This window comes from Lepidochelys kempii, chromosome 1 (genome assembly GCF_965140265.1).
Source record: "Lepidochelys kempii isolate rLepKem1 chromosome 1, rLepKem1.hap2, whole genome shotgun sequence".
Lineage (NCBI taxonomy): Eukaryota > Metazoa > Chordata > Testudines > Cheloniidae > Lepidochelys > Lepidochelys kempii.
Window position 1 is genome coordinate 302,888,442 of NC_133256.1, and position 27,500 is coordinate 302,915,941.

The following is a 27,500-nucleotide window of genomic DNA, read 5'->3' on the forward strand; positions in this document are numbered from 1 at the left end:
ATACCCACCAGCTTAGGCTATGGAGCAGCTCTTAATGCAAGCTTGCAGGTAAAAATCCTAAATTATTCTTTCCTTTCACGTATTCATTATGTTCTTATGTGGGACATACTTTCTTTGCTGTTATATTGTGGCGTGAACTATCCACATTTGTGTTTATATGGGCATTGTGGTCATTCTTAATAGCTGGGCGTATCATCCAAGTAAGTTGTATTACCTAGCACGGCAAGAAGTACTGTTCTAATTCATGCTACTTTTGATGTGAAGAGGCAAGAAGGACACCCTGTGGCAAAATCTGGAACACTCAGTTTTGCTGCAAATGTTAGATTGATAGAAGCTTTTGCAAATGCATGTGGATATGCATTAATATTTATCCCAGCTGTCATAAATGATTTCACATCATAGTGTTGGGGAACATGGTGCTCATGGCAAAAACTTTAAAATTTAATTATAATATATAATTTTTATGCATAGGAGGCAAATGTCAGGACTTTTTTATTTTGAGTTAAGTTCTGGTCATTTTTAGAAGTATAGCAGCTGCCTGCATTACAAAGGAACCATGCATTGTGTGGAAGAGTACAAGGGTTAGCGTAATACAAAGTTAGAAATAGTTTGAAGACAGAATGCACTGTGCATGCCGTAGCATATCTGATAGTTCAACACATTTAACACAAATAGTAAGCTGGTAATGTAGATACCATTGTAACCAACGTGTGAAAATAATTGTGAATGGAAAAAAACTTCTGATCATTATTTGCACTGTACAAAATGAGGTTCTGTATGCATGTGTGTACACATGTATATACATATGAAAACTGTTTTATAGATAAATGGGCTAAGAATTCTATATCTTATTTATTTTGCTAGGCTGCACTGGCAGAGAGTAGTTTACCTTTGCTTAGTAACCCAGGATTGATAAATAACGCATCCAGTGGCTTACTGCAGGCAGTCCATGAAGATCTCAATGGTTCACTGGATCACATTGACAGTAATGGAAATAGCAGTCCGGGCTGCTCTCCTCAGCCTCACATGTAAGTGAGTGGTTAGCAGAGTTTTTAGAAAAAAATTATGCATTTCTTTGAAACTCCATGTTACTCAAAAGCACAGGTAAGTAAAAGCTAAAACCGTACACTTGAAAACTAAACATTAAAATGGATCCTGAGACCCATTTGTTTATAGGAAGCCTATTTGCTGCATAGGTACCATGCTTTAGGTCCCCTCTGTATAAATATTATTCAGTATCATTTTTTCCTCACTACCAAGCATATAATATTGGATTCTATGGAAAGATGTATCTGTATCGTGTGTGGTCATTGTCGCAGCTCTGGCTGTAAGGTACAGCAAGAATTTTCATGTTGGAATTCGTTGTAATTTTCACTACAAGTCTCTAAACCATTTATGAACTGTAGTGGAGATATTGCCCATGTATATAAACCGTAAAATGCAAAGTTTAACTGTTACCTACAGTTTACATAGAACCTAGTAAAGTGTAACTTTTTGCGTGTCTTATAAATCAGTGTAATTACATATTCAACTTTAATTACTGGTGCGTCTGTATTGGCAAGGTTTATATGTTATATTTTATGCAAGACTACGATTCCTATTAATATTTAGCAGCTAACTATATCATTAATTACTCTAAAATCTTTCCCCTACCATCTTTTTAATGGAGCTGAGAGAGTGGAAGTATTAAAAATTGATGTATTGTGGATTTCAGAAATGAGTATGAAGCTTTAGAAATGCCTGGCCTTAATCAGTGGTGTCAAATGTAGCAGTTTTTGTTTACTAAATAGTAAAACATGTACCTTGAAGGTATGGTTTCCCAGGTTATTTATATAATAATTAGGAATATGATATCTAAATAGACTTAGATTTAAGTTCACCATAGGATGATATTTTTAAATGCATACTGGAATATGTACAATTATGTTTTCAGTTCTTCCTGTATTTAAAATAGCTGACCTGATTTGCCTTTTTTCATTGTTTTCTCTTTCACATTTTCATACTTGTTTTAATCGCTAATATAGTGCTGTTTAGCTATATTAGTAATTTAGACTAAGCTCTGTTTTTCTTCTACTATGTTACTTGACCTTTAATAGATTAAAGATTTGCTGGGGTGAGGTTGTTTGGTTTTATTTTGATAGATATAGATATCTACATACAATCATGTAGAAATGTTTATTTATTATGTATCCAATTACTTTGTTACACATTTACTGCATCAACTTTGAGAGGGGAAAAAAACACTGTGAATGTTAATGTGTTTTATCAGATTCCAAACCATTACTGTTTCAAAATGGAAAAAAATGTCTTTTAGAAGTGTCTTTAAATGTATTAAATAATAGAAAAGAAGTAATAAAACTAGAAGAAGAAGAACATGAATTTATGCTCTTGAGAGTAACACTACTCTAAAACAAGTAAACTGAGCAATCAGACAAAAGTTTTTATATCCCATGCTTTATGCTATCAACCATGCAGTAGGTAGCTTGAGGCCTTTTACTTTTAGCAGTTCTCCTGAGTATGCTAATGCTCTCTTCCTGTATAAAATGCCAAGACAATAAAACTTTAAAGAGCAAACAGGAATTAGATCATATGTGTTAAAAATAGCTATTTTACAGAAGAGAATGACACTTGCTATTAGATTTAGTTTGTAACCATTTGGCAGTTGTGTTTATGTATATTGTGTACAGTCGCATGTATCTGTGCATGTCTATGCTTGTATGGATATGAGTGTGTTGTATAGACATGGTCATGGTGAAAATATTGCATACTGCAGCTTCAATTTGATTATATAAAAGGCAAAAAAGAAACAAATATTTTGAATTATCATTATAAACACCAATTGCTCAAAATGCATTAATTTTTTCAAATAGAGATAAGAGGATCAAATCTTGAGCTCTGGAGTATTTGGTTGCATCAGGATTATCCACAGTGACTCTTTTGAAAGTCTGCTTCTCCTCATTGTTCAGGGCATGCAGGTGAATGAACAGATACAGGGATGGATTTAAGCAACAGGTCACAACTTTAGTAATTTAATACTGGGGAGGAGTGCTATATGCCCACCCCCACCCACATACAAGGCATTTAACTGGGTCTAGTATGGTCTTACAGGGCTCCCACCATATAACCAATCCATATAACCAGTCCGCTCAGACTTCAGGTCTCCCTTTCTCCTATAGGAACAAGGGTCTACCAGCGAAATCCCGGGTGCCGTGTATTTCTGGGAGCAGGTCTTTTAGTCTTTATCCACATGGAACTCTGTCTACTGGGGGCACCAGCAATTAGCATTGTCACAGTTTCAACTCCACGTGTCTCCTTTCTTCTGGCATCACTGGACAAAGTTATTTGGCAGCAGTTAATGGACCAAGGGACTCTCAAAAAGCCCAGGAAGAATTTAAATAGACAAGGGGGGAGGAGGGAACACAAGAGCCAGTCAGCCCAGCTGGTCCTTCCAGCCATCCAATGGGAGGTGGACCACCCTTGGAGAAGGGACCTTCTTCTGCCTTACCAAGCACATGCGCTTGCCTCCCCCACCCCCACTTCCGTCACACACCTTCCAGGCACTGTGTCTCATCCTTGCTGATCCAATTAACAATGCTTCCTGTTGATGCAGGGTGGGCAGGCATTAGTTAAGAGAATCAGGGGACAGAGAGTAGGGAGGACAAGACATCCAGGAGAGACAAGAAAGAATTAAGACATTGAAAGAAGAGAAGGAGAGGAAACTAAAGGAAATTTAAAAACTCACACTTCATACACAGCTTATTTGATACAGCTTGCTAGTGTTTTAATTGGAAAATGCTGGATAATAGAGAAAATAGAAATTGCTACCTTACTGCCAAGAGCATCCAATTATTTGCAACTATAAATATGTTTATGTGTTATATCCTGTAGTTGTATCAAATAAATATACTATAGTGGAGCTCTTTGTTTTTGTAAATTCATATTAATTGTTTTAATAGCCCAAATTAACCACGTTATAAACACAATAAAACAGTGCCAGGTGTGTATTCATCAGCCAATATTTGCGTGTTTTGGGTATGCACATATTGGCAAACAAATGCATTCTTTGCAGTTTGTAATTATGTGTGTGTATAGTATTAGGGAATGGAGAAATTATTCAGATCTTTTGATCTGAACTTGCTCCTTCAACTTTGATTTTGAGTCGATCCAAAACTAGAAGATCACGCTTTCCAATTTTGCCTTAGATAATAAGATGATAGAATTTCGGTATTTGCAGGATTCCTTGTGCTTCCTAAGCATAGAGAATATCTAAAACATGGCAAATTCTGAGATAAGGTTATTTAGTTACCTACGGCAACTGAAATGTTTTGATGCATGACCACAATAGTTTCTCATTGTGGTCCAGTAAAAGATTATGTAAATCCCATGAAAGCAGCTGATCTGATCTGCGAGATTTCCACTAATTGGGGCCTATGTCTCCTGACAACAGTTTACCAGATTTCAACAGCACTGAATCCAATCTCTAGAACAATTTAGCTTCAAACAATTTTGCTCTAGAACAATTTAGCTTCAAACCCAGTCTCCAGTGGACTACATGTGAACAGTGCCACCTTACCATAAATCTTTTATATACTATAAAATATTTTCTTAATACTCAGTGTGGATATGTGTGTGCTGTTCTAGCATTCCAAGCACCTCCAATACTTTCAATAATTATCTTTTTTATCTAAATCAATATGCCAAATGATTGTTTCTTTCTTCTCTTCCCAAATGTGAAATTACTCTGGTTGTAGGCCCATGATGAACAAGTTTCAGATTTGCAGGGCTGCAAGGAAACAGACTTTACATTTTTGACATTTTAATGTATTAAAAAGTTGTCACTGACTCAGGACTGAATTCTGCTTGTCTTGGGCCTTGAGCCAGCTTAATTTGGCGGTGGGGGTGGGAGGAGAGTAAATATTTCTGTGGCTGATTTATTTAGAAAAGAATGACACCTTTTTGGACTTGCTCAGCAGTTTGAATTTTAGATTCAGGCCTGGAGGATGTGGATTAGTGGGCAGAGAGCAGATGCGGTGGTCAAGGGTTTTTGATAGATATATGTATCGTATCGCTCTATAGTTTATCACATAGATATAAAAGCATCCATATATGGTATGTCTTTGTTGGATGTACCGTTTATAATACTTACTGATATCCTGTGTTCAAGACTATCTGTCGTGGTGGTATATGCATTGTATGTGTTTGTAGAAAAATATATTTTATATTATTCAAAGAGAAAAGCATAGAAGTGGGGGAAAATGGATGGAGGAAGTTACCAGTTTTTTTAACAGGAGCTAAACTAATAGGCAGTTATGTGTATAACAATTACATAGAAAGTAAGTACCCATAACATTTTTGAAAGTCTCTGTAAATGGACCAATATATTGATGTAAAGAGCACCAGCTTTGCTATTATTCTGACTCTGTATTGATTTTTAAATACAAAAATTTCTGCCATAACTCTGCAATGTTTTCTTACCATGGTTAAAGAAAATTCACATTTGTAAACATATTGCCATTGCCACTGTGGGAGGACAGATAAACACAGCAAACCAGTCTACTTAGTTGGAAGAGGTATTAGCCACAACTTTATTAAACACAATTTAAAAAACAATTATTGGCATATGACACACGATCACTGTACTGCATAGCAGAAAAGACTGAGGATGCAACCCTAACACACTTGAAGTTACTGGCAAAATTCCCATTGAATTCCATGGGTGAGGATTTCACTGTGTGGCCCTGATCCCACATGGGTGGACAGTGTTCCCACTCAGATCACCACTGACTTCAATGGAATCCACTCATCAGGGCCTCAAAACTACAGCTGTGTGAAATGTTTCACACAAATAGTTTATTCACTTTTTCTGAAGTCTGTTCTTGACGCTCGCAAATATAAGTGCAAAGAGATTCAGACCATGTAGATAAATATGCTAAGGTGCAATAAAAATTCCAAATAACTGGAATTAAAACTAGTTGGATTTCAGGGAATCTGTTATGTTTAAAACTTTTTATAATATGTGAGCCAAGTAATAACAATGGATAGGACATGCAATAATCAGGCACTGTAGCTACTTTTCATGCCCCAGGTGGATTATGAAGCATGAAGAAGTCATGTGCCTATCCACCACAGCAGTGTTTTCATATTTGTAAAGCTGAGTGTATTTCTGAGTGTAATATGAAACATAGGCTGTGCAGATTTTTGTGCAAATATAATTTTATTGTTATTATTTTCCTCCAGCATCTAACATTTGCCAGAAGGTAAAGTAACATGGATCATTTCTAATCAACTAACACACAAACTAGACAACAAAATAATGTAATACATACATGTTTAATTCTTTTCATTATTTAATTGTTTGCATATTTAGTATTGTCAGCCCCACACTTTCAAAAATCTTATGACAAGCCAAAATTAATGAGATTATTTTAAGACTCATCAGATTCTTTTTTTAAGTGTTCTTTTTATTTGTCTTTGGTTTTTGAGCCTTTAGGTTATACTTGAGTCTCAGTTCCAAGCTTTTCTTGTTTTTAATGAATGTTGAGATTCAAATGAAAAAACCACGATTCAGGAGTTGGAACTTTTTAGACAAATGCCACTTATTTCAAGCATTATGGTGAAATTGTGAGAGCTGACAGCGCTGCATATTCCGTATTCCCTCCACACTCAATATTAGTGTGGAAACATTTGTACCTTTGTTGTCTCATAGAAGTTGAGGTCTTATACATCATTGTCAGAGCCCTCAAGATCCTCAGTTTCCCCCTAACTTGTCACTACATCCTTTATAACATGGCCAACATCCTCCTATTTAAATTTGGATGGGCTTGAAAGTTCCTTCGGAGCCAGTGAACACAGCTCCTTAATCGATCAGAGGGATCTTTATTGAACAAACTTCATACTCTAACTTCCTCTACCTCCACAAGAGCTAGTGTTGCCTGTTTAGTAGTGCCTAGCAAGCAGCATGAGAATGCAGTTGGAAATCAAACTCAGGTCTCTGTCTGTTCCTGTGTCTTTCCATTGGGTTGGTTGCCACACCTCTGTGACTTTATGTATCAGTACATTGATATGGTTCACTGGGAGTTAATGCCAGAAATCTTTGTATATCTGTTGGCCATGTGTACTTATGTTAGCCAATGACATTGAATATCAAATATTGACAATGAATATCAAATGACATTCCATTTAACTGTGTAGATTTGAGAGAAGAAGGAAAATTTCAAGTTGTAAAGTTGTCCATAGCAGTTTTAGAAAAACAAATTAGTTACCAGGTTTCTATGAAAAATTGAAAGACTGAAAAAAAATGCAGTTCCTGAATAGGGGATAATGAGTGGTTATGCCATTCCCACAATTCCCTCTGCTGCCAGTTGAATAAGGCAGAAAGTTGACAAATGAGGATGGGGAAGTAAGTATCCTACCATTTGGGGTTTTGTGGGAGGGAGTTGTCATCACTTCCTCTCTCACCCCTTCCATTAAAGCATGATGAGAGTATAAATTCTAATGATGATAACAATTCCATTGAATTAGCAGTCTGAATTCACTTATGAAAATAGTCTACTTCTTAAGAGCAAATCCAGACTCTTGGAGCTAATGGGCCTAATATCAGTAGGATTTTCTAGAATTTGAATCAGACATTGATCTTAAAATAGCAAGTGGAAAACAAAAGTCAGGTGTTCTTGAAAAGTGTATTCATATAGGCAGTCCAGTACACTATTATTCCCATTTAACGTTAATCTAGTACCTGTTTCATTTTAGGATTTAAATTATTTGCACAGACTTGCATACACCCAAACCTTTTTATATCTCTTTTCTGGGATGGCTATGTTTGGGTTCTGTGAGGAAAGAGGAAGAAAATTTGCTGTAATGGAAGAGAATAAGGATTGAAGCTGAGTTAAATTAGAAATATGAGCATACCCCCAATACAGCCAGCTTTCTACCTCCTCCAATTCTGCCCTATGAAAGAGGAGGAGTTTCAGCTATGCACGGTTTCAGTCAACCTTTCCCCTTTGTATTCTGCCATCGATCCCCACCCTACTGCTTTTACTTTTCCCACTTTTGCCCAGAATGGATTTTTTCTTTTTGCAGTTCCATCTGCATAAACCTCAAAGTTTTAGTTTTTCAAACTTTTTTTAACCTTTAAATTTTATTCCCAGAGGCAAATGTGATTATTCTTCTCTAAGATCATTTCACTTTTGAGGTGCTTCAGTTTGAAAGCATTCCATTGTTAGGTCGTTCCCATATCTGATTATTCCAGTCCCCTACTGTTATGCTTTCACACCACTTACAGTAGGTTACCTATCATTCCAGTTTCAATCACTTTCATTCCCTTGTTTCTTTAACTTCATAATATTCCAATCCCCCGTCTTCCCATTTTTTATATCATTACATTGTCCCATCTGATGATCCATCTCCATTTACTTTGGAGGCTTGCTCTGTTTCAGGAGATCTCTCTGATGCAAGTCTCTCATTCACTGTATGAAACTTGATATAGAATATAAGGAAATAAACTATGGAAACACTTCAATTAATAGAGATATGTCAAGCTTTATTAAATAGGTGAGAAACATGTCATTGAGCCAGTGAAGGTATAGGCAGTGCAGATCTCAGGATATCCTACTCATCAGAACTGTTTCACTTAATAACATAATATATTAATGTCTGTTGAAAATTTCATTTCACATTCTTATCCATTAGCCTAGTAAAAGGTTGGAAAAAAATGGGCAAATACACTTTACAACAATAGACTATTGTATTTTTTCCCTTTGTAGTTGATTTTAGTTTGAAATTGAAAGAGTACTGCCTGAAGAATTCATAGAATCTTAAAGTTTGTGGTTGACCTTTTATCTCATCGTATTCAAATACAGGATCTTCTGTGAGCATTTGAAATTGTAGTGGTTCTGTCTCCCACTGCCAAGCATTTGAAAGTGTCAGGCAAATCGAGTGAGTGCAGTGTCCCATCTTAGTGTGTTCATACCATTTAAGTCTACTACTTTTGCTGATGTTTTGGATCATGTTACAATATGCTATCTTTGGAGCAGTCACTGTGCCTTCATAAAGTTTGTGCATTCTTAACACATTGTGAACCCCACTGTAAATAATAAAGAGTAAATAATCAAATTTTGATCATTAAAATATGTCCCTGCTCTACCTTGATATTGTTAATCACATGTAATGTTTCCCTATAATTTTATATTCTCCTACTTACCATTCTTATATTGTTTTACTTTATATTTCATTTCATCCTCTTACATGCTACTACTCTGCTCATCAATTTTCTGATCTTTCTAGACTCATGCTCTTGTACTTTGCAATCATTCCAGCCCTTTGACTTTTCTTATTTAGTTGTTTAAATGTTCTGTGTCTTACCCAGGGTCAGCAGTTGCTATTTCTTTTTTTCTTTACTCCAACCCCAGTTGTTGCACATACACAATTCATTCTGCTTTCTCTTGACTAAAAGATCGCTCCAGAAATATAGTCACTTCAGCTGCCTTAAACAGAAGAGTGTCAGATCCTCATAGCATGGTGTTGTGGAAATGTGTAGGAAACTGTGGGGTTTTTTGCAGAGTCTTTAGGTCTTTTCAGCAAAGTAGATGCTTTGCTGAAAACTTTTTGCCATTTCTGCTGTGAATTCTCAGCATTTTGGCAAGGTTTTCATGTTTTTCACTAAATAGTTCTACATAGGAATGTGCTGTCTTTTAAGTTTACTATGTATATTATATGCTTAAAATATATGTGTCCAAATATGCACATGCAGACTCCTCTGCAGTGCAGTTTTATAATTTTTCATAAATTTAGAACATGGGAGTTGCCTATATTTTACAAGAGCACTAAAACTCAAGCTGTAATTTTGCTAGTAAGGATGCTTTACTCACAATACCAAGACTGCAGAAACAATTTGGGTTCCATCAACCTTTGATGTGGGGCTTTATTGTTGGAGTAACTTTAATGTTATAGGCCCAGATTCTTAAAAGTGGCTACTCTTTTTCTAGATGCAATACAGTGAGTGCAAATATGTGCCTCTGCATTTTTATGCCATCACTGAATTGTAGATCCAACTATTTATGTTACACAGCTCACTAAATGTTTGTGCACATGTAAGCCATCTCACTGGTAGGCTGCTGGCCATCTAATTGCTAATATTAATACTAACACTTAATACGGGTGTACATTTTCACCGCCCAAAACAGACTGCGGTCCAGCTGAAAATCTAGGCCGTCATACGTTAGAAGGATAAATATATTATTTCATTTTTTAGTACGTGTCAAACTTCACAAATTATAAAAAGCTGAAAACTTTCATGCACAATTTTAATTTTTAATAAGTTTATAGAACAACCTAGTCTCAATGTGCAATCCCATACATGCGGAGCATATTAAAGTAATCCAATCTCAAATTGACGAAAGCATGGAGAACTGTTATCAGGTCTGTATCCAAAAGGAGAATTCACAACCTTCCTTCAAGGTGAAGATGGAAAAAAGTGCTCTTGGCTTCCAGGGGCATGCCATGATTTAAAGCACCATGTGGATTACAAATATGTAATGCAGATGCCTGGTGTGCTCCCTCAGTTTGGGCTGCAAAGACAGTATACTTCGGCTTTTTTGACTGCTTCCACCAATCAGCATTATTAAACTCTTTGTTGTTTTGCACCAAAGACAGTAGCCTTTGTCCAGCTCCACACATAGGCACTGGGTCACTCATTCCACTATGCCAGACCAGTACTGATGTGATGGAGACTTAGAGCCCATGTTTTATGTGTAGTATCACATGTCCTCTCACGTACCTGTCCAGCAGCCTCAAATACACTTTGAACAGAAGGGGTAACAGAATAGATCCCATCAATTCCATATATGAGAGAACACTCAAGGAAGAAGAGCAATTGCCCAAAATTACCCTTTGGGATATTTTGAAAACAAAAGTCTTTCTCTCGGGAAATAGGAACATTCCCAAACTCAGTTCTTCTCAAATTCTTCTCTCTCCATATTTTTCATTACATTCCATTATATCTTCACACTCTATAACTTTGGCATCTTCGGACACCGCTGCTGAAATCCTTGCTCATGCTTTTTTTTGTCCTATTTACTATAGCAACTGTGTTATCTATGTCCTTCTCGAATGCCTATTCTCTGTGATGTGTTTAGCATATGCAGAACTTTTCCCAAATCATGACCACATCACCTCATCCACAAGTAACTTGACTGTCCCTTCATTTTAGGATCCAGTATCAATTTTTTGAACAAAACCGACCCCAGGACTGACCCTTGGGGCACTCCACTTGATACCGGCTGCCAACTAGACATGGAGCCATTGATCACTACCCACTGAGCCCGACAATCTAGCCAGCTTTCTATCTACCTCATAGTCTATTCATCCAGCCCATACTGCTTTAACTGTCTGCCAAGAATACTGTGGGAGACCGTGTCAAAAGCTTTGCTGAAGTCAAGGAACAACACGTCCACTATTTTCTTCTCATCCACAGAGCCAGTTATCTCGTCATAGAAGGCAATTAGATTAGTCAGGCATGACTTGCCCTTGATGAATCCGTGCTGACTGTTCCTGATCACTTTCCTCTCCTCTAAGTGCTTCAGAATTGATTCCTTGAGGACCTGCTCCATGATTCCTTGATACATCCACACAATCTTGCTACCACTGATATCAGAGGCTTCTCCTCTGCAGATCTCTTGTCTAAAACAGCCTATTACTCTTTGCCTCATAGAATAACCTAACCATACATTAAGCGGTGGTAGCCATTGTCTGGCTTGTAGGAGAAGGTATGTGGCCCCTTTAAGGGTTAGATAGCCAGAGGGTTACTTGTTGCAGCAGCTTCAGACCAGGTCATAATGTGTATGCTCACCCATCCCTTTCAGGTGACAGGAAGAGAAAGGAGACTACCAGGTTTTGCCATGATCAGCTGTGAGCATTATGCTTGTAATTCTTTTCTGGAACTGGGAAGAATTTTTTTCCGTCACCGCCAGATTGGCCAAGATGAGGCCGGGGTAGTGGGGCGAGGGTCACTTTCCCCACCACGGGTTGGGGACTTCGTTGAAGTGAACATGAAACAGGGGTTAAGCTATGTATATAAGAGTGGGACAGATGTCTAGTACAGGTACTCTATAGGGAAGGGATAGGGTGATCAGATAAAAATGGACTGGTAAAGGAGGTATTATTTAAAGGAATGGAAAAGGGGAGATCAGGGCTCCTATGACTTGTATGGCAGGGAGCCAGCCCCTCCCCCCACTTTATCGACCCCCATGAACCCTCATTTGAGGGGTGGAGGTGACAAGGTCCCACCAGCAGTTTGGCTTGGGACCAGAATGGATAAAGGGGGAAGGCCTCCCCCAGGAATATGTCAATGATTATGGAATTACCTGAACTGTGCACTTTTATCTGCTGAATACTCCCTGACATTTAGAAATAAAGTTAAACCACATTCAGTGTCTCCTGTTCATCTTCTGGCATAGCTCAACAATTCCTCTTCTCAAATGTAGCTGAAAACCTCTCTTTTCATTTTTGATTTACTTCTTACTTTTCTCCCCTTCTGCTCATTTTTTTTAAATTAACCTTATCATTATTTATTATTGTTATTTATTATTGTAGTACCTATGAGCCCCAGTCATGGGCCAGGAGCCCAACTGAATCAGGTACAAACACAGAACAAAAAGACACTCCCTGCCTCAGAGAACATGAAAACTAAATTACTATTTTATTATTTAACTCTGAAAAACATCCTGGGGCACAAGGTGCAGCTTGTATGAAAGACAGTGTATATAAAAGTTGTATTTTATTTGTGCCACTACCTGTAAACAAAAGCAACAAACATATTTAGAATGGTAATTAGGTTGTTTATTGAGGTTCTTGACACACTTACCTGTGCTTGTTGGACTGGCGCTTTCTTTTACTTTGTTTGCAGTAAAATGGGTTACTGATAACAAAGAAATATATTGAAACAAGAGCCTATGATAATATATAGGTAATGTCCTGTTATTACATTTGTACATTTATTAATACAGCCCAAATCTTCAAAGGGGTGGACACAGTTTTGTGCTAGAGCATTTGAATTGCAATAAATACAACTTAGAATGTACATTTTGTTTTTTCAAATTCAGGCAGATATTTTCAAACCATAATGCTATAAATTACAGTATATTGTACAGTAATGTTTCACTCAAGATATAATCCAGGTACTGACCCCTTTATTAAACTTGAACTGCTCTAAGATCAATGACTTAAATCCAAAGGCCTCTTCTCCTCTTTGCTCTCTCTCTACTCTTTTCCTTACAGTTGAACCTTGCTTTTTGTAAACAACTTCTTTCCTGTGCTTTGGAGATTTTGCTTTTTTTCCTTCAGTCTCTCTCAATTCAGAGTTCTCCCTTCACACACTCTTTGTTGGGCTCCTCAGGGCTGTGTCCTAGATCCCATTGCTTTAAACTTAAGCTACTATCCCTACTTCAAGGCTCTGCACAACTGCTTCCACACCTATCTCTGATTTATTCCCTGCTACTCCCCGCCTGCTCCTTTTCTTCTCCCCAAACATTGTGTCCAACCACTCTCTGAATTTGTTTCTCCACTCTGTCTTCATCCCTTCTTCCTTGCGGCCCTATATCCTTAAGCAGGTTTTGCGTGCCAAGTGACAACCTTCCTTGTTCAGATCACTTCTCAAAAACTTACTTCTTCTGCTAGGCCTGAAATCCTTCATATCTACAGCTACATAAACATATTTTAAAAGTCTCTAACATGAAATCCAATTTTCCAACAGCTTCTAGTCCCTGCTCACAATAAGTAACTGTGCTACCAGTTATGCTATTTTCCTCCTCCTCCTCTTGTTATTGTTATTAATAATATTATTAAACATTTCTATAGTGGTAGCACCTGAAGGCCACAACCTGGTTGGGCCCCATTTTACTAGGCACTGTACAGACACAATAAATGACCTCTTGTGTCTCACCATCCTAGCTACACCCTGTTTGTTTTGGTTTTGATCCAATTTAAGATGATAAACTCCCTGAGACAGCAGCCTTGTTTTGTGTTTTTGACTGTATAGCATCATACCCAATTAGAGTTATAGGGTTTATTATTATAGAAGTCATAAGAAAATGTATTAACGGCATCCTAATCACAGGTACTTCCATATTGTTTTCTGAAAACTGGAATATGGTTGTGGACCCCCAAGTATGTGGATGTAAAAAGATCTCAAAAGATTGCCTGCTGTTCAGCTCTGTCTTTGTATATGTTTGCACCGTGGCTGTGGGAGCTGCTGCACTACAAATAATACATAATAATAATGATAATTAATAAAAAACAAACAAACCTAAGAGCTAGGAGTAATTTCTAGCTTTGTTTGTGAGTGACAGTATTGAAACATAATGTTGAGCAGCAGAACATGTATTATAGCTAAACAATAGGCGAGAAGAACAGAGGCAGAGATCTGTGTTTGATACAAATACAGGGCGGATGGCAGATGCAAAGCATGTAGGACACAGTGTCCAACATAACTTATTTTGAAATTTTCCATTACAACAGATAATGGGATTTGCTGGAACTGAGGAGCTAGAGGGTTCTGGATTCTGTTGCAGCCTATTATATTGCCTCATGGCGTGAAGGAGCAATATTGTTGGTGGAGTCCCCCTGGGTATTAGGGGGTTCTCTGATGAGTATCTCAGGGGATGGTGGGGGCAAAGCCAGATTATGCTGGGCTCTGGCTACTCTTGGCTGCCAGAACAATTCCTAAGGGACAATTGCAACAAAATGTATGTTAGAGCCTCCCTGAGGCTAGTTTAGCTTAAGTGAATTGTGGGCAGGCCACATGATGGCCTCAAAATACAGGGCTACACACAGGTGCTGGGAGTTACAGAACATCTGGCCTACAGTGTCTAGTCTACAACCCCAAATAGCATGTAGCTATTTAGTCAATGCTCTTTTAAGATAGTTAAAATAAGAGATGAGCGTTACAAATTTTTACTCTAGTGTAGTGACAGATCACATTCTTAGAATTAAAAAGCGTACATGAATTCTAATAAGTTATTTGCCTCAGTAATATATTGTGGCAGTGAGCTCCACAGGTTATGAATGAATTTTTGAAGTTCTCTTTTACATTGGGTGTGCACCTTTGTATTATGAGAAGGAATTAATAGTGAGATGATTGTAGTGACAGAGGGATCATGCAAGATGCTGTATTAAATTGGATGTTTTTATATTGTGAGAAAGGATAAATAAGTTTGTTCATTTGACTTTTTCTACACATTGCTTTATTTTGCATTATTCTGTCATGCCGCCTCTTATTCGTCTCCTCTCTCAGGCCCTGCTCTTGCTGCCATTGAGTTCAGTGGCAGCAAGATTAACCCCAAACAAAGCAGCACTGTTGTATTTAATATTTCCCCATATGGGTGTATTTACTGTGTCTTTAATCATTTTTGTTATCTCTTTCTAGTTTCTGCTGTATAACTTTTAACTACAGCTGAAGAGAGTGGTCAAGATGATGGCATACCATCAATTTATGTACAAGCAATGTAATATTTTCAGTGATATACCCTCTCTTAACTCTAACATGTTGTGTTTTTTCTTTTTAATCTCTATTGCATCTCAAGCAGAGATTTTCACTGAGGCATCCACAATAGTACCTACATCTCTTTTCTGGAGTGGTTGCATTAAATAGTAAACCCATCAACATATATAAACAATATATAATTTTTCTTGCATTTATTTACATTAAATTTTATCCGCCATTATGTTGTGAAATACCTAGCTTTATTAGGTTTTTCTAAAGTTCTTCACAATCCTTTATTGATTAGACTAATCTAAATAAACATCAGTTATTTTCTAGTGTTGTTACCTCTCTATTTACTCCTTTACCCCATTAATAAGTATATTCTAAGCACCAGTTACATACAGATCCTTAGGGTATACTCACTGTTTAACCTCGTTCCATGCTGAGAAATGACCGTTTTATTCCTGGTCCTTGTTTTCTATCACTTAACTGGTTTCATCAGGGACATAACTTTATTTCTTACCCTAGAACACCTTAGTTTACTTAAAGTCCCTCCTCAGCAGTTATTATCAAAGGCTTATTGAAGGTCTAAATAAATATTTACCAGTTCTCCTTTACCCACCTTTTTGTTTGCTCACTTAAATAATTCTAATTGGAGAAAAAAAATTATTCTTTAAAGAAACAATTCTAGTCTGTCCCTATCATATCCTGCTCATCTAGATGTTGTATTGTTGTTGTATAGTTATTGTATAGTGTAGTATAGTTATTATTTCAAATATTTTACTTGGTAGGAATGTAAAACTTACTTGCCTGTAGTTTCCAAAATTACCCATAGTGCATGTTAAAGGAATATAAAACATTTAAAAAATGAAAAAAAATCTGGATTAGCTATCTCCCCCAACCTCCTTGCATTCTCTCATGAAGTCTATTGTAATTAAGTTAGTCTATCTAGTTTCTGAGCAATATTCTTATCCTCCTTGGTTGCTCTTTTTATTCCCATGTAGTCTAGCAAACCATTAACTCTCTTTTAGGATTCCTGGCCTGAAGTCAAGAGGAGTTTTGCCACTGAGTTCAGTGGAGCCAGGATTCCACTCCAAGAATTTATCTTCATTTCTTTGATTTTCTTTTCTTCAGATCTCCCCTGGGCCCTCCTAGTTTCCATCTAGATTTTATTGTGATAGACTTTTTTCACCATTCCATTTCATTAAGGTCTCTTGTTCCAGAAAAAGCAAGGACTTCTCCCAGACCTGGAATCTTTTAATATGATCATTTCATATTTCAGGTCACTTGTTCAGCCTGCTAAATTAGTTAGACTATAAGTATGGGAGCTTTTTATCTACATAACACAAATTGGAAAATAAGTTCTCTTGCATGGAATATTTGGGAATGCCTGTTATCCAGTAGATTTGTAAGTCATTTTGTAAATGATTAGCCTCTAGAAGCACAATATCTGAATATTCTCTGCTATCTATTGAACAGTAATTTATTTCCCTAAAGATATAGAGGATAAAGATAAAATTGTAATTCCTTTCTGTTTTTTTCTCTTGGGATTTCTAGTATTAAGCTGCCTTCTTGGTCACCTTTTCCTCCATTTGAGCACCCTTTGTATTGCTTGCGTCATATTTATTTCATTAAAATAATTTTCTACATTGTGGTCGCTTCAGCTTAAATGTTCAGTGAATGGCAAGCACTCTCTATCAATATCCATCCTTCCTCCCCAACAGATACATTAGCACACATACTAGCTTTTTCCATCTGCAGTCATGCTAGAATTTCACATCTAGTTCGTTACTCTGGGGTCTTGGCTTTAACCTAATCCTTCCATTTGCCAAATCTAGATGCAAAACTACCTTGTAGCAAAGTGGTGGCACTCTTCTCTTTACCCACAGTGACATTAGGTATTAGAACACTGCATAAGGCCTCTGAAATTTTGCTGATTTTCTGTGGTATATGCTGCTTATTCATTCCTCCTGGGATGATAAGGGAGGTAGGAGTGGCTCTCTGGAGGCAGAATAACTAGAGATGTCCTGAAGTGAAACCCTGGAGCCAGGCAAGCTCAAGGAGGGAGACTGCTTGAATTTTACATTGTGTTATTGTTTTTGAATTTCCAATAAAGCTAAATTCCAGGAATGGTGAAAGTTTGGATACTAACTCAGGGTCTGGATGTTCTGTGGATAATAGAGAGGGACTCAAACCATTCATGTATATTTTTATGGCGGTTAGCAAGTGAGAAGTCTTATGTAAACGACCAGTCATTGTAATGATAATGGTGGGCTTTGTAATTCTTTCCAGAGGGGTCTATTTGACTTTTTTTTTTTTTTGTCACAACTCATTTTAAAGGTAGTGATGATTAGAAACTTCCAGTTTGGTTTGAAGAGCTCTGGTTTTGCAGTTTTCAAGATTGGAGGTACAAAATTTGGAAGATACTATGAAGGTTGGTGAATTATGAATATCAGAATGATCTTTTGGGCCTTAGTGGATATTAAAAATTAACCAAATGGCTTGTAGAGACTTTATTTTCTATGTAATAAGGAAAGCAAGTCTCTAATCCTGTTGTTGTGGGCAGGGATAGTCATCAAAATATATAAACTCATCCCTCACCCACTGCTCTCCTGCTTGACAAACCACAAACAATAGATAAAAGGAGTACTTGTGGCACCTTAGAGACTAACAAGCTGAAAGTGAGCTGTAGTTCACGAAAGCTTATGCTCAAATAAATTGGTTAGTCTCCAAGGTGCCACAAGTACTCCTTTTCTTTTTGAGAATACAGACTAACACGGCTGCTACTCTGAAACAATAGATAGAGATCCTAACTCAATTATCTGCTACTGGCAGCCATTATCTTCTCCTACCTTTTCTCTTCAGCCTGCTTCCACCCCTCTAATGTGGTACTAAAGGGGACAGGCATCATTGGAATCATCATTCCGTGTGCACTCCCTCAGATATCTGCTCTTTGCAGCAGGAGAAACTATTACACCTCTCCCACAATCCCTGCACCAGTGCCACTCCCCACTTCTCCCTTGTATAACTGAATATGTGTGTGTGTGTGTGTGTGTGTGTATGGGGGCGGCGGGTGTGAAATGTCACTGAAAGGAATTTCTGAACGCCCAGGAGACTTCAGGGAATTCCTCCAAACCATGCTTGGGGGAAGGAGAGATTGCACTTCCTCATTTCATCCCAGCACAATGGGGATTCTTCAGAAAAAGCAGAATGGGAAGCCCACTGAGAAAAGCCTCCATTAAGGATCCATGCTTCCCTGATAGTGGCATCTTCAACCTTTATCCTACAGGAGAATGTGATGATATAATTCAGCTCCTTGCATAGTGGAGGCAGGTAGTAAGTGGTAAAATCTTCACACATACTTCACCCCACTCTGTGGGCGGGGAAGCCAGTGGCTACAGAATCTTCATCCCTTTCCTGCCTGAGGCAGATAACAACATTTTTACAAAGCAGCATTTTCCTTAACAATAATGGTACTTTGATCTGTCTATGGGTGGGGGGAGAAGAACAGGGGAGGGGATTCATGCTGTTTTGAAGAAATGCTGGTGCAGGTCTAGCATGAAAGAGACAGAAATATGCTAATAAACGCATCTGTAATCTAGGTTGTATACTTGGTGGAAAATAAACAACTCCCTAGAAGAATCTAAGGAGATTCTCAGACACAAAATACTTAGTTAAACTGAAGGGAAGGCGTACTACTGTATGTGTCAATAGGTTAAAAGGATAACCTCTTTTAAAATATTTGAGGTAAACAAACAAATTATTGGAAAGTCAAGACATTTTTGGTTAAGGTAAAAATGAAAATAGTCAACAAAAAACCAAGTGTGAAAATGCAGAGTTAAGGAACTCCATGTTGTCTTGTCAATTGAGGGTAAATTGGAGGATAGTCCCAAATCTTCAAGATAGTAAATATGCAGTGGTGGGTGTTACAATGCAGAAATACATCTATTACGATACAGTTTATTGGAAGTATGTGGCTCATATGATTGTTGTAGAAGATGTAAGGTACAGGCATAAGGCTGTTTCATAATTTCGCGTCACACTGTCTCCTAATTTTGGATGGGGGCAGGGTTAAGGTTGTTTAGGGGTACTTAATTCTGCATATCTTCTAACTTGTTTCTGCTATATTACTTTAACAGAAAATATCCTCTTAAAACTTTGGCTTTATTTCAAAAAGTTCCCTGTTAAACTATGCATATCTACAACTTGCCTCCACTTTAACCCGGATTTTCATCTGGAGGTGTAATCTTGTGATAGAGAGAGTCTAGGAGAAGTATATGATAATGGAGACTTTGTGCCTGATTTCAATCTCATTTTCATTTTTTGTTACTGACAGATGAATCCAGTGGCTCTTATTTTATGTTTTTGTATTATTGTATTTAGTTATCTAATACTATTGTGGTTTTGGCTGTGTAGCTCCAGCAACATTAGTAGTTGGCACATATGCTATAATATTGTAGGCATATTATGGCATCATGTCCTCAACTATTTTTATTTGAATTGCATTTGAAATATTTTAATTAGACTACACAAAGCACTGCAGTCAAGGCTACAGAGGGTATGTCAGGCCTTCTGGACCCACCAGGTTCCAGCTTGGGTACCAGGCCCAGCAGCTTCCTTTGCCTTCCTCCACATGGGGGAAAACAGAGATTTGGGAGAAGCATGTAGTGGCTAGATTCTGGAAATCTCTAGACTCTTTCCCCAAAAGCAGCCAGCTAAAACCACAAGGGCATCACAGGGCTCAAATCCAAACTGGGTGTGGTTGTCCTTAAATGTAATCAGCTATTTTGGATGGCATGACTCTCCACATGGATCATTATTAGTCTCTTTTCTGGTGAGGGACAAGAAGGTGGGTGAGGTCATGTCTTTTATTGGACCAACTTTTGTTGGTGAGAGACCAACTTTCAAGTTACGCAGAGCTCTTCCTCAGGTCTTTTCTGGTGAACAGACAGGAGAGAATTTGAGAGAGGGGCTAGTTCTTGTTAATTTAGCTTGTGCTTAGATTTCCTACATGACAGATACGCCTGTCCTGCCTCCAAGAAGCTGCAAAGATGAATGGAAATTCCTTGAAATGACTCAGGTTTTTCTCTCAGCCCTTACCTGCAGAATCCCACGAAGTTCATACTATTCTTACTAATTTTATTTGACTTGTAGTATGAAGCCACTGGGAGAATTGGTGAGCCAGCAGTACACAAATGATGCCCAATTCTACATCTCATTTATATCAAATGATAAACAGTACCATCTCCCAGTTCTCTGAATGCCTTGTTGAAGTCAGCCTTTGGATGAAGAGCAACTGGCTAAATCTGAACCCAAGCAAGACTGAGGTGATGCTGGTAAGAAGACCTTTCCCCTGATAGAACATCGCCCACCATCCAGGTCATCTGCATTCAGATTAAATCTAAACTTTTGGAGTAGTCAGTGCTATCGGATGCCTAACTATCCAAGGTGATAAAAAATGGTAACCTCGAAACTTGATTATTGCAACTTATATCTAGGAATAGTAACGCACATGTATGCACACACACATACACACAAATCTTTAGCTTGCATGAAATGATGCAGGACATCTGCTTGGCTACACAAGTCCCTGTGGACACATCATCCCAGTGCTCCATTTTCTGCATTGCTGCTGACCACTGAATACAGAGCCAAACTCAAGGTCTTCGTTCTCATATTCTGTGGTCTCCATGCAATTGGCCTACTGGGAGACTGCTTGCCACTCCGTCACGTCCCACAACACTTTCTACAATATTGTTCCACCAGACCAATGAAGCTTTTGGGTCCAGACGGGAGAACTTTCACAGCAACCAGACCTAAACTATGGAGCTTATTCCACTGAGAATTATGGAAAGGCTACAGCACTCGCTACTTACAGAATTAAATGCAAAGCAAATGATTTCTTCTGCAAGTTGGGAAGGAAGAAGACGGAAATGGTTGTTGTTAATTCAATTTTTTGATACTTAGGAAGTGCTCAGTTACTACAATGGTTGGGATATATTAATACATAGACAGAGTGTTAGAAAAGGGCTCTGACTTATTCTTTTTTTCAAAGCAAATAATATTTTCTATTCAGAGCCTGGAGTGAGCACTTCAGTTTCCATTAAGATGATCCGTACCTAGTTTACTGTAACTACTTGTTCTTTATTGGCCTGCTTCTCCATGTGCTGAATGGAGTATCCCCTTACATTAAAACTGATTTGACTTGAAACCTCTGTAGAAAACTTGCTATCCATAATTCAGAATATTGGATCAAGTATCTTTTCTCTTCGTTAACCACATCTCAACTACATTTAATTAAGAATTCATGTACAAGGTTATAGAATCTGGTTGTTTTCTTGTCAGCAACAGCACACATGTACTAGTGTTTAAAAGTTGAATGGACCATATGTTCTGATGTCACCGCTTTTCATTATTGTATCAGATATTTGAACAGGTGTTACCAAGGCAGGATCAGTCTAATCCTGGACAAACCTCAAGAGACTGGTTCAGTTCACACACAAATTATAAATTTGTTTGGTCTCTGAACTTTAAGAAGCTACTTCATATGATCCCTTCCCTTCCTAATTGTCACCTAAATCCTTCCTCCCCACCCCCACACACCAGCCCCTCAGCTGCCAGTTCTTCCCTCTTCCGTACACGCTCAACAATCTTCAAGCATCCTTTGCAGATGTTGGCTACCAGTACTGGTCTGCTGGGCCCTAATTATTACTGCAATTAAATTTAATGAATCATGGTAATTCTTCAATATACTGTTCCCCAGGATGTGATCAATATTAGAGAATCTGAGGGTTGAAAGTTGTAGCACCGCATGATCCAGAAGAGGGGGTGCACTTTCCAGTATATCTGGGAGGCATATAGAGAAGAGAGCTTAAGATCTCTGTAGTGGTTCTGTACAGGGAAGTGGGAGACCGAGGGTAGTCACAGAGATGGACGAAGCTCTGTATTCTGGGAATTGTGAGAGGAAGATAGCAGTGTGCTGAGGTAAGCAGGTTACTAGTTCAAGCCATTCGAACGACTCTTCTCAACAAAAATGAATCTTCTAAAAAGCTTGGATTCTGAGAAAAGATTGAGATTCAAGTCATTTTGGCTGTTCTAACAGTGGATTCATGCATTTCTAGGCAGATGACCTGTGGGAATAGCTGATATTTATCTGTTCACTTATTTATATCTTTAAAACAATAATAATAATCTCACTTGAAATAAGTTCTTGGTGAAATAACATGCAGCCAGGTGTAAGAAATCAATAAACTATGAAATGTTATTAGGCCTGGTTTTAGTAACACGGTTATTAATGGTATGATCGGAGTCTTTGACGTGCTGTGGGATCAAAGCCTTCTTCAGAGTTCATATTTCAAAAATCTGGTAACAATTTGTGTGAATACGCTTTCCATTGTGAATTCTTTCACAGCATGTTCCCCTACCACACTGGCTGTAAATGCTGTGAACAAAATAATATGTTTTCATACCAGATCCAGAATACAAAATACCATTATACTTTTTAATTTCTGCTTGCTTCATGCAATAAGTATTTATTTTGGATCTGTAATGTTTGCAATGAAAACCCTCAGGATAAATAACTATAGGGCAATCAGTAGCTGATGTTCAAATCTGACTAAATTGGTAACTTTTGTTTTAGATTTTAATGGTGAGAAAAAATTGTGAATTCAGTTTGTAGGAAAGGTGCTAGATTAATAGCACTGTGGATTGATATTGTCTGTTCATTCTCAAAAATTATAAAACACAGGTATCCAAATGTATGTTTTGCTGCACCTCCTGATCAGCATGCTTCAGCCTAGACCCTAGAGGACAACTTCTAGGATTGAGAGGGGAGTTAGTCTCCATGACTTATGCATTTCTCGTTCTTTTCTGCCAGCAAGGGTGTCAATTATGGTAGTGGTTGCTATGATCTGTGGTTTTAACTAGTGAGAAATAAGCAAAGACCACCAAAACATTTCATACAAGCCACAGAACCACGATCTGGTTATAATAGTTTTCATTCACTATTGTTCTGGGCCATTGTATAATTAGCAATTTAAAATGAATGTTTCTGTCTCCCATTCCCAATCCCATGAGCCATCCATTACCTCATAATATAGTACATCAGATATTCTTGAAATTGTCCAAGCAACAAAAGAACACATTTAATAATATCCAAAAGGTAGAAGAAGAGGAAGAATTATAATACGTTATGAAGTACATGTGCATTTTTAAAGATCACTTCTGCTTTGTACGTTTCTTTTTAGCTGTGCAGTGTCTGCATTCCCCACAATGGAGTGCCATAAAGGGGAGCAGGACAACACCCAGAGGCAGCTGCAAGCTTAGGATGACATTATATCAGTATTAATAGGTTTTGTTGATTTTTCTAGTATAAACCTCTATTTGTAGGTGTTTATCACTCTGTTCCACTCTGAAACTTGACATGCAAAATACAAAATTAAAACATTAGTATTCGATTCCTGTAACTTAAAATAAAATACCAAGTCAAAATGATACTTCTTAAAAAGGCACTTAAATCTCTGTGCACATAGAATTATAGAATCATAGAATATCAGGGTTGGAAGGGACCTCAGGAGGTCATCTAGTCCAACCCCCTGCTCAAAGCAGGACCAATCCCCAATTAAATCATCCCAGCCAGGGATTTGTCAAGCCTGACCTTAAAAACTTCTAAGGAAGGAGATTCTACCACCTCCCTAGGTAATGCATTCCAGTGTTTCACCACCCTCCTAGTGAAAAAGTTTTTCCTTATATCCAACCTAAACCTCCCCCACTGCAACTTGAGACCATTACTCCTTGTCCTGTCCTCTTCTACCACTGAGAATAGTCTAGAACCATCCTCTCTGGCACCCCCTCTCAGATAGTTGAAAGCACCTATCAAATCCCCCCTCATTCTTCTCTTCTGCAGACTAAACAATCCCAGTTCCCTCAGCCTCTCCTCATAAGTCATGTGTTCCAGACCCCTAATCATTTTTGTTGCCCTTCGCTGGACTCTCTCCAATTTATCCACATCCTTCTTGTAGTGTGGGGCCCAAAACTGGACACAGTACTCCAGATGAGGCCTCACCAATGTCGAATAGAGGGGAACGATCACATCCCTCGATCTGCTCGCTATGCCCCTACTTATACATCCCAAAATGCCATTGGCCTTCTTGGCAACAAGAAGTTGACACAGTTTCCATTTATAAATTATGAATCTTCATAATATTTGGATCAAACTCAACTTTTGTGCCTACAATGCCAACAATAATTTGGTTAATCAAATGTATTTTCTTGTTTAACTTTTTGGGGTTAAATATATGTACTTCTATTAGTATTTCTTTTTTATAGTATGCCATTAATAGTAATAGAATCTAAAGCTACTCTTCTTTAATTCAAAGGCAAATAGTAAGCATACCATGGTGGCAATATCCAGAATGGACAGCATCAGAATGGTGATTCTTGTAAAATACTGGGTGCAATAATTTTGTTTTACCAAGTATTTACAAACAATGTGTCCCTTTTTCATTCAAGTATTTAATGTTTTACTCAGGCATATTCTCTATCTATCTATCTATCTATCTATCTAAATGCAAAAACTATTCCTTATAGGATCTTTTTTTCTTTGCTTTGCAAATAGTTGTGCATAATTATGAATTTGCCTCTATGTAGTTCATAAAAACTATTAATAACACAAAAATTAAAAACTTAGAACCACATCATGACATCAGTTTTTAAACACAACTCCCCCTGGAGAATGTGATTTTCTTCTGTCAGAACACTATTTTTCAATATTTTATATTAGTTATGTATTAGAAACTTGTCGTTCTTATTAGATCATATATTACTAGTCCATAAAGCCTGCCGAACAATCAATGGGGTCACTGGACAATCAAGATGCTAAAGGAGCACTGAAGGAAGACAAGGCCATTGTGGAGAAGCTAAATGAATTCTTTGCATTGGTCTTCACTGCAGAGGCTGTGAGGGATATTCCCACACCTGAGCCATTATTTTTGGGTGACAGATCTGAGGAACTGTCCCAGACTGAGGTGTCAGTAGAGGAAGTTTTGCGATAAGTTAAACTGTAATAAGTCACGAGGACCAGATGATATTAGGGTAACCAGACAGCAAATGTGAAAAATCGGGACCGGGGTGGGGGGTAATAGGAGCCTATATAAGAAAAAGACCCAAAAATCAGGCCTGTCCCTATAAAATCAGGACATCTGGTCACCCTAGATGATATTCACCCAAGAGTTCAGAAGGAACTCAAATATGAAATTGTAGAACTACTAACTGCAGTATGTAACCTATCACTTAAATCAGCTTCTGTACCAGAGGACTGGAGGATAGCTAATGTGACGCCAATTATTAAAAATGGCTCCAGAGGCTATCTGGGCAATTACAGACCAGTAAGCCTAACTTCAGTACCATGCAAATTGGTTGAAATTATAGTAAAGACCAAAATTATCAGACACAAAGATGAACACAATTTGTTGGGGGAAGAGTCAACACAGTTTTGTGAAGGGAAATCATGCCTCACCAATCTATTCATATTCTTTGAGAAGGTCAACAAACGTGGACAAGGGTGATCCAGTGGAAATAGCGTTCTTGAATTTTTTCTGAAAGCCTTTGACAGGGTCCCTCACCCAAGGCTCTTAAGCAAAGTAAGTAATCATGGGATAAGAGGGGAGGTCCTCTCATTTACCAGTAACTAGTTAAGAGCTAGGAAACAAAGGATAGGAATGAATGGTCAGTTTTCAGAAAGGAAAGAGGTAAATAGCAGGTTCTGCCAGGGTACTGGGACTAGTGCTGTTCAACTTATTCATAAATGATCTGGAAAAAGGGGTAAATAGTGAGGTGGCAAAGTTTGCAGATGATACAAAATTGCTCAAGATGGTTAAGTCCAAAGCAGACTGTGAAGAGTTACAGCGGGATCTCACTAAACTGGGTGACTGAGCAACAAAATTGCAGATGAAATTCAATGTTGAGAAATGAAAAGTAATGGACATTGGAAAATATAATCCCAACTGTACATACAAAATGATGGGGTCCAAATTATCTGTTACCACTCAAGAAAGTGTGGAGTCATTGTGGACAGTTCTCTAAAAATATCTGCGCAATTTGCAGCAGCACTCAAAAAAGGCTAACAACATTAGGAGCCATTAGAAAATGGTAGATAAAAAGACAGTAAATATTATAATGCCACCATATAAATCCATGTTATTCCCACCTTGAATACTGCATGCAGTTCTAGTTGCCCCAGCTCAAAAAAGAAATATTAAAAATGGAAAAGATACAGGGAAGGGCAACAAAAATGATTAAAGGTATGGAACAGCTTCCGTACAAGGAGAAATTAAAAAGACTGGGAAAGTTCATCTTAGAAAAGAGATGACTGAAGAGGAATATGATAGAGCTTTGTAAAATCATGAATGGTGTGGAGAAAGTGAATAAGGAAGTGTTATTTACCCCTTCATGTAACACAAGAACCAGGGGTTAAACAGCCAAAAGGAAGTACTTCTTCACACACTCACAGTCGACCTGTGGAACTCGTTACCAGGGGATGTTGTGAAGGCCAAAAGTATAATGGGTTCAAAAAAGAATTATATAAATTTATGGAGGATAGGTTTCATCTATGGCTATTAGCCATATAGTCAGGGATGCAACCCCATGCTCTGGGTATCCCTAAGCCTCTGACTGGCAGATGTTGGACCACAGGGGATGGGTCACTAGATGATTGCCCAGTTCTGTTCATTCACTTTGAAGCACCTAGCATTGGCCACTTGTCGGATGAAAAGGTACTGGGCTGGATGGACCATTGGTCTACCCCAAAATGGGCATTCTTATGTACTGTTTTGATTGCAACAATATTAAAACTTCATCAACCTGTTGTTGTTTTTTAAAGTCTTAATTTATTTGATAATTTTTCAGTATGTAGCTTGATAACTTTAGGATTAATCCCGCCAGATCTTAACCACTCTGTTGCCCACACGAGTAAAACACCTAAAGGACATGCTTAACTTTAAGCTCGCAGGTGAACCACTTGAGGTTA

General features: G+C 37.9%; 1 protein-coding gene across 8 annotated transcripts in view; it reads left to right on the forward strand.

Moving 5' to 3' along the window:
• Positions 1 to 27,500, forward strand: part of FOXP2 (forkhead box P2) — a 555,287-nt gene that overhangs the window by 523,030 nt on the left and 4,757 nt on the right. For all 8 annotated transcript variants that reach the window (XM_073328129.1, XM_073328128.1, XM_073328131.1 and 5 more), the window contains 2 exons: positions 1 to 48; positions 865 to 1,028. The exon at positions 1 to 48 is cut by the window's left edge and continues 22 nt beyond it. In XM_073328129.1, coding sequence (XP_073184230.1) covers positions 1 to 48; positions 865 to 1,028 — 212 coding nt within the window. The remainder of the gene's footprint in view (positions 49 to 864; positions 1,029 to 27,500) is intronic.